The 8,706-nt window shown below is 42.0% G+C and overlaps 1 protein-coding gene across 1 annotated transcript in view; it reads right to left on the bottom strand.

The window, feature by feature from the left end:
* The window catches only part of LZTFL1 (leucine zipper transcription factor-like 1), an 18,614-nt gene that overhangs the window by 9,264 nt on the left and 644 nt on the right, over nt 1-8,706 (bottom strand). Inside the window, exons 2-3 of the mRNA XM_010862412.1 lie at nt 4,454-4,578; nt 1,988-2,182 (exon numbers count right to left, since the gene is read on the bottom strand). Of these exons, the coding sequence (XP_010860714.1) occupies nt 1,988-2,182; nt 4,454-4,578 (320 nt within the window). The remainder of the gene's footprint in view (nt 1-1,987; nt 2,183-4,453; nt 4,579-8,706) is intronic.

Here is an 8,706-nt window from a genome sequence, read left to right as displayed (position 1 = left end):
TATATGCAGGTCAGGAAGCAACAGTTAGAACTGGACATGGAACAACAGACTGCTTCCAAATAGGGAAAGGAACATGTCAAGGCTGTATATTGTCACACTGCTTATTTAACTTAAATGCAGAGAACATCATGAGGAAAGCTGGGCTGGAGGAAGCACAAGCTGGAATCAAGACTGCCGGGAGAAATATCAATAACCTCAGATATGCAGATGACACCACCCTTATTGCAGAAAGCGAAGAACTAAAGACCCTCTTGATGAAAGTGAAAGAGAGTGAAAAAGTTGGCTTAAAATTCAACATTCAAAAAATCTAACATCAAGGCATCCAGTCCCATCACTTCACGGCAAATAGATGCAGAAACAGTGGAAACAGTGGCTGACTTTATTTTTGGGGCTCCAAAATCACTGCAGATGGTAACTGCAGCCATGAAATTAAAAGTCGCTTGCTCCGTGGAAGGAAAGTTATGACCAACCTAGATAGCATATTAAAAAAAAGCAGAGCCATTACTTTGCCAACAAAGGTCCATCTCGTCAAAGCTATGATTTTTCCAGTAGTCATGTAAGGATGTTAGAGTTGGACTATAAAGAAAGCTGAGCGCTGAAGAACTGATGCTTTTTTCTTTTTTTTGAATTGATGCTTTTGAACTGTGGTATTGGAGAAGACTCTTGAGAGTTCCTTGGCCTGCAAGGAGATCCAATCAGTCCATCCTAAATGAGATCAGTCCTGAGTGTTCACTGTAAGGACTGATGTTGAAGCTAAAACTCCAATACTTTGGCCACTTGATGTGAAGAGCTGACTCACTTGAAAAGACCCTGATATTGGGAAAGACTGAAGGCAGGAGAAGGGGACGACAGGAGAAGAGGACGACAGAGGATAAGATGTTTGGATGGCATCATTGACTCAATGGAGATGAGTCTGAGTAGACTCCAGGAGTTGGTGATGGACAGGGAGGCCTGGTGTGCTGCGGTTCATGGGGTCGCAAAGAGTCGGATACGACTGAGCCACTGAACTGAACTGAAAGGGAAACTGCTCTAATATAATATACATTGTTATCTGGTAGAGGTTCAAGGAAAACTGGTTTTAATAGAATAGCCTGGGAAAAATGGAATTAGTTCACACCTACTGAGTATGGTAAATTCTCAAGGAAGACAGATGATTTCCACCTGAACATTTCCACTTATTTGCAAAAGTACATGGATGTTGACTATACAAAAGCGTTTACAGTGAATAGTAGTTAACTACTCTTTTAAGCTTCTTAACAGGTCAATTTCTCAAAGTTTTCTCATCAATTACCTACTGACAGTTGGTGAAGCTAGACGGTTTCCTCCCCTACCCGAGGCCACAGCCAGTGACACTCAGCACAGACTGTGAGCCGCGCTGCATCTGTGCTTAGCAAATGGCCCCCGGGCTCCAGGTCAGTCTTTCCAGATGTCTGGCATGACTTTTCACAGAGTGAGTATCAATTTCACTGATTTTACCGTATTTTTAAAAAATAAGGGAGCTTTTTTATATTGTTCAGATTACAAAGATTTCTAAGAAAACTTTCCCTATTTTAAAGATTGGTATATAATTTTAATGCAATTAATAGAAGTAAACTTCCCTACTACTAAGTGTGATTTGATGGTAGTTGAATTAATTTTTCAAATCTGTTTCATAACCTCTACTTCTTAGTTGACCTATCTCTAAAAACTGACTACAATATTGATCAGGCTAACCAAAGCCTTATGAGGAATAATTACTAATCACCTTCAGAGCAATCTCATAGACCTCAGAGGCCTTATCACACCTAGGAACAGTGGAAGCAGGACACTCTGAAGAGGACTCTGAGTGGCACCTAAGAGCTGACTCATTAACTGGATGCGTTGCTGTCATCCTACCCGAATTTTCTCACACACTACACTCAACAAAAACAGCAGCAGAGACAGTCACAAGCTTTCAAGTTCATGCTTGGGCCTCTATGGTCACAACTGTGGAAACAGTTATTATTACCTGTTTTCAAGTTCAGAGATATCTGTCTGCAGCTTGAGGTACCACTTCTCGGCTTGTGAGAAAAGCTGCCGCAGAAGTAGCACGTTGGTGTAGGCCGTGTTGATGAGCTCAGACTCCACCTCGCTGTGGACCACAGCCTGCAACCCATTCAGCACCTCAGAGACTTCGTCGACGGTGAAGGTCTCCTCCACAAGCCTGAAAAACAACCACGATCCAAAACCTCTGTATAAACAACAGAAACCATTTACAATGAAAAACAAAACTAAGACGCCCCCAACGTGTCATCGAAGGGATGAAACGGTTACAGTGAAAGTCTCTCTGGGAACTATCTTCTTTATTCGTAAAACAGTTTGAAAATAATTTAGATTCAATTAGTTTTTGATGTCTGGTTAAATGATTAAACTGTGGCTTGCTCTTCAAATGTGCACATCCTTTCATACAAATTATGTGCTCAGAAACAAGCCCCAAACTATCTAATTTTTCTTCAGCTTTTCGGTGAAAATTAGCTTTATCACATTTAATTATTTCATAAGTCACCTGAGAGGTGTAATTCCTCCCTTTCTTTGTATTAGTTGTCTAGCATTTCAAAGACCTTATAAACTATTCACAAGTTAGTAAATGCCTGTAAGAAAATTAGTGCTAATTATGTATTGCTTTTCTTAGCATCTTGAGACCTGAAAGAAAAAACCCCAGAACTTAATTAAAGTGCCATAAAAATGAACATCATCAAAAGTACTAAAACCTCACTCTTTCACAGAGGAATGTCTGGGTTGGAAGGGAACTCCAAAGGCATTTGCTTCAATCTCCTCACTTCGCAGATGCAACACAGGCTCAGGAGGTGGAGGTGACGTGCCCAGCGTCTCACTGGGGTCTGACTCAACCCCACAGTCATTTCCAGTAATCTCGGAAACATGCCCAAAAATTGAAGCCTTGAGAAAGCATCCATGCAGGCCTCCTACCGTCAATGACAGGGTTATAGGAACAGTCCTCTCCGCTCCCTGCCTCCACCCTCAAGGTCCTTTATCCTTCAGACACTCAGTGGATGAAGAGCTATAGCCCTGATGCTGGTCATCCTCTCCCTTACTCCAAAAGGAGTAAGGACATGTTGTGTCCAAAAGGACACAATGCAGGGAGCCCCACCAAACTTCTCTCACAGTCATACTCAAGGTAGTATTATTTGATCTACTAAGCTTTAACGTTTTGTTTACCAAGCAGAATTTAACAACTCTTAAAACCCAGAAGTTTAAGTCCCTATTAAAAATATCAATAATCTTTCTGTATTCTTAAATCTGCTTAAAAATATGTTGCTTTTTGAGCAACCCAAGTTCATTACTATAAACAGCAATTAAGGTACTCCAAACTCCAATGCGTAAAGTAAATAAAGAAGTACCGTCTTTGGCTATCTCACAGTCTCACCAATCAAGATGCTGTTTATAGATGCTGTGAGTCAGGAAGCCAGATTATCAGACTAGATAAATAAACTGAACAGATAAGTCTACAGCTGATGGTCTCTGCCACTGAGTGACGTTAGAGCTTACCACAGTTGCAGGTCACCTAGAGACCCTTTTTATGTCCCCACATCCAGGTGTGCCAAAATCTGATCCCCAAGCAGCCTGAGGTCTCTCTATTATTCAGTCTTTTTGGCTGCTTCCCTTTATCCTCTATCACTAAATTTTCTACGGACTTTTATTATCTCCCATTATTGGTCCAAACAAGCGAATTATCACCTCTTGCTACAAGCTGGCTAGCAATTTTGGTACTAGTCAGCAATCTTTTCATGGTTTCCTGCTGTTTTCTCTCTTCTGTTTCAATATAAACCTGTATAGGTATTTTCTTGCTAAATGTCATGTCTTATGGTTCTACTCTTTTAATTCATAACTCAAGTAATTACAGTTCTGGACTCTCTACTACAGCATGCCAATTATTAACCCACCAGCACTTAACACCTTCCTGACCGCTCTTCTGAAACCCTGCAATCCCTTCACTATCCTGTGTGCGTGTTTAGTGACAGACTGCTCCCACCACAATCTGATTTCTTGAATTTTACATATCTGTAAGGAGAAGGCGATGGCACCCCACTCCAGTGCTCTTGCCTGGAAAATCCCATGGATGGAGGAGCCTGGTGGGCTGCAGTCCATGGGGTCACTGAGGGTCGGACACGACTGAGCAACTTCACTTTCCCTTTTCACTTTCATGCATTGGAGAAGGAAATGGCAACCCACTCCAGTGTTCTTGCCTGGAGAATCCCAGGGATGGGGGAGCCTGATGGGCTGCTATCTATGGGGTCGCACAGAGGTGGACACGACTGAAACGACTTAGCAGCAAGGTTATGTGTAGCTGCTCGAAATGGATAACTGATCGTATCCTGGCAGTGGTTTGTATGGCCTCTGCTATAGCTGCCCCACACTGGCCACCAGAAAGGATGACTGTCACTTCCCACCCGGTCTCCTCAGAATTCTCTGATACCTGCTCTCCTTGAGGTCTTGGAAGCAGGAATCCACAGTTTTGAGCCGCAAGCCTCTTTTTGAGCGAGCAAAACGCATATAATTAATAACTTCATTTTGATGGTGCTCATTTAGACCCAACTCTGCCTGAAAGAGAGAAGTAATTTGTTAGTCTTGAAAATATAATAAAGGAACCAGCAATGAAAAGGCACAGGCTCTCCTGTGGTGCAGACTGCTAGATGTCTATTAAATGCTGTTCTTTCCATCTTTCCAGACACATGGCTTGCTGTTGTTTAGTCGTTAAGTCGCGTCCAACTCTTTTGTGACCCCTGAACTGTAGCCCATCAAGCTCCTCTGTCCATGGGATTTCCCAGGCAAGGATACTGGAGTGGGTTGCCATTTCCTTCTCCAGGGGATATTCCTGACCCAAGGATCAAACCCACATCTCCTGCATTGGCTGCCCAACTAGAAAACACTCTCCAGCACTCTTAAAGTCAGGCGTGATCACGTGACTACTTCTGAGCAACAGATGGGAACAGAGGAATGAAAGCTATTTCTAAAGCCTTAATACACAGGGCACATGTCTGCCACACCCAATTTCTCTGAAACCTGGAAGTGAGATTCTGCTGAACCATGCAGACAGCACAATGGCCTCGGGGCTGGGGGAGCAAGATGAAAGGAACTGTACCCCAAATAACCTCATGGAGCAGCACAGACCCACATACCTGAGATGAGCAGTGAGAAGGCTGTTAAGTGTGAGAGAAATAAACTTCTGTATTCTTTAAGGCATATTTTATTAAAAAAAAAAAAACAAAACTCTATTAGAGCAACTTAACCTTATTCCATCTCACACAGCCTTAAAAAGTATATTTGATTTTGAAGCAGCCATCAATTACTCTTGCTTTTAAACCAGATGAGAGCTTGGCAACTATAAGCTAGAGACTGATGAAGTTCTTTTTCATGTTACAGCTACACTGAAAATTACAGAAGAAATTATAAACTGAACATCTAATGCAGGGGACTAAATAAGTTAGAATTATCTTTAAGAGTAATGTGATGTGTCATAGCCTTCTTATGGGAGACAAAGGTATACTTTGCAGTCCTCTTTTCCAGGCTTATCTCTTACTTTCAGCGCACAGGGCTGCCTCCAACATTGTGGAGGACAACACCAAGGTCACTGGGCACAGTCTCCTTCACCCTCTAAGCCCCTCACCGTGGCTTTGTTGCATCCACATACATCCTTACCTGTAGATGCAGAACATAAGACCACAAGGGCCATGACCTTGTCCCTCTGGTTCCCTGAGTATCCCAGGACTCCTCAGAGTGCCTGGCACACAGTGGACATGTGCCTGACAAGTGAACTGAAAGAGCTCCTTCTTTTGAAGGTCATTCTTGGCTTTAATCTGTTCTCTTTTAAGCTCCTGCGGGACTTCAACCAATCACTTCTCCTCTCAACACTATACAGAGGTTTCTTCTTCCCTTCAGACTATAGACAAGGCTGCACACAAACCTCATTCGTGTGAAACCAAAACGAAACCATAGGTTCCCCCCAGCTACCACTGCATTTCTCTAGCTCTCTTCTACTCTTATGTCTCCATTCTATATGCTGCTCCAACCGCCTTTGCAAAGCTCACCAGCAACTTAATAACAAGTCCAACTACTGTGGCTGATGCTTTGCTGTCTGCTGACCTGCTCCATGCTCTGCCTGCTAACCCCACCTTCCCTTCTTGATCTCACTGGTAGCCTTGTCTTCTTGAGCTTGCCTCTTAAGCAGCTGCACTTCCCAGGACGCTGCCCTTAGACCCTTACTCTTGTCCATCTATATCCTCTCCTGGATGACATGATCTCTTTCAAGGTGTTACCTACAAGCATCTCTCAAGTATCACAGGCTGGCCTACAGACCAGTACCCCCCAACCACATGAATGGCTCCATCAAGTCTTTCTCCCCCACATTATTTTTAATACTTCTGTTAAAGTTCAGTAAATCAAGAATTATCCAAGATATCATGATGCTCTCTAATGGTTACCTATCCAGTAGACTGCTTCAAAACAACCAGTTGAGGTACTCTGGCCAATGTAAACCAATACATTTGTGGTATGTACTTACATTTCCTGACTCTTCCTTATTTGATTAAACTGGTAATTAACGTTTTGCCTTAGGGCTAGACAATGTGAATGGAAATAAGGAATAAGTTTCTTATGTTTTAGTTTATATGGATTGTTAGACACTCCTCGAACTATTTCAAATGGCAATGTCAAATTTCTAATTTCTAATGTTAGACATTAGAAACAGTAATGATGACAACATCTAAAAGTCATTCAGCAGTTACAAAGTGCCAGGCATGATCTCATTTAGTCTGCAATACAACCCTATGAAAAAGTAAATAGAAACCTACTTTACAGATAGAAAACTGAGGAACAAAGAAATTTTTTTTCCTATGCTATTGAATTGGCAAGTGGGAGAGCAGAGACTTGAACCAGGAAACCTAACTCCAAAGTCTACACTCTGCTTTTCAAATCCTTTTTGGAAAAATGGCATAATTTAAATAAATAAAAGAACACAGATATATTACAGTTGCAATCAACCTGAGTTGTGACTCACAAGAAGACACATCTTCACCAGGCATTTGAAATAAACCTCAACACCTACATTAGAAATGATGTTATCTCTATACTCAGGTTAACTGTCAGCAAGAATATCCTACAATTGGAAATCTCAAAATGATGTCACAACTTGCTAAGAAAAAAAAAAAAACTCATAGTTTCAATTATTCTTGCTCACAGTGTTAACTCTATACTCATAAGCCCTCCATACTCCCCAAACCCTTTCTCTAACCCCATTTCCTAAGATTCTGTTAAGAACACGCCTATTCAGTCAGATTGGTCTGCTTACCAGCCTTGAACATGCTATACTTTCACTCTCATTACCCCAATCCTTGACTAAAAGCACCTCTCCATTCCTGTTCAAGAATCTGAATCCAACCCAGTGGTATGCTGGTGAATGCTTAACAACAGGCATTGGTGAGGGTTGGGGTACAAATCTGATTTGCAGCCCTTGCTAATTTCCAGTGTAAAAGCTCCCAGCATGGCTGGTTTCAAGCTATCAACTGCACTGCAGAGGTGAGAAGAAATGCATATAATTGGCTCTCAGAAGTATAAGCATGCTCCTACCCATCCTTCAAGATCAAACCTTTTTTACCTACTCTGGGAAGCCTCCCAACATGCCCTCATTAACTCTACTTATGCCTTCCTCCAAAAATTAGCACGTAGGTGGATGAGATGGTTGGATAGGATCAACGACTCAACGGACATGAATTTGAGCAAACTTCGGGAGATAATAAAGGCCAGGTGTGCGGCAGTCCATGGGGTCGAAAAGTCACACACGACCTAGTGACTAAACAAAAACTATTAGCTGTCTTTTTTTTCCTTAGGTATTGCTCCTTCAAGTAGACTGTAAGCTCATGACAGCATGAATCATTTCTTATACCATACAGTTTTCTCATATAGTGCCTTGCGCAAAGTGCCCAATGAATGTCTATTCTCTTCTGTCAAGTAAAGACTGACCCCAGACCAAGAAGAAAAAATTACTGAAACTGAGAATGAAATTTAGAACAAAAGACAGAAAAGTTAGTCTAAAATGGATGGGAGTGAAGGGAACAGAAATAAGCAGCTGATTTCAGTAGCAGAAATAGCATTAGCCTGGGAAATGGAATGACAGCAGATAAGAATGCGAGCAGATGTCAATTTTCTTGCGACATCACCATTTTTTCAATTTGTTCATGGTATTTTATGGAAACTAACAGAATGTGTGGGACAGGCTCCAAGAATGGTAGGGAATGGTTTGTTTCGTTCATAGTTGTACCCTCAGCTGCAAGACTGCTTGGTATACACCGTGGCCTAAAGAGGAATTCTGGTTGCTGAAGTATTTCAGTAGCCTATTTCAGTGGCGCCCCCAACTCCGGATTTATCTTTTTTTTTCTCAACACTTCAGTACGGTGTCTTGTTGTAAGGACGGCTGCAGTTTAAGCTGGCATTCTATATCGGCTGGAATGACAAACGGGATTATGTTCAAGCATCCAGGAAAAACATGCCTTCTTTAGAACAGATCAGAACACAAGGAATGTCACTTAAGTTTTCTCAGGTATAAAATGGGGCCTGGGGATTTTTGTGTCACTCTCACATAAGAAAGTTGTATTCAATCACGTTCTTCCTCCTTGGCTCGTTAACATAATTAATACTGCCAAAGGGTGTGTGTGTGTGGGGGGGGGGGGGGTA

This window comes from Bison bison, unplaced genomic scaffold (assembly GCF_000754665.1).
Source record: "Bison bison bison isolate TAMUID 2011002044 unplaced genomic scaffold, Bison_UMD1.0 scf7180017864482, whole genome shotgun sequence".
NCBI classification, from domain to species: Eukaryota; Metazoa; Chordata; class Mammalia; order Artiodactyla; family Bovidae; genus Bison; species Bison bison.
The sequence above is the reverse complement of the archived record's forward strand: the minus strand, read 5'-3'. Positions and strand labels throughout refer to the sequence as shown.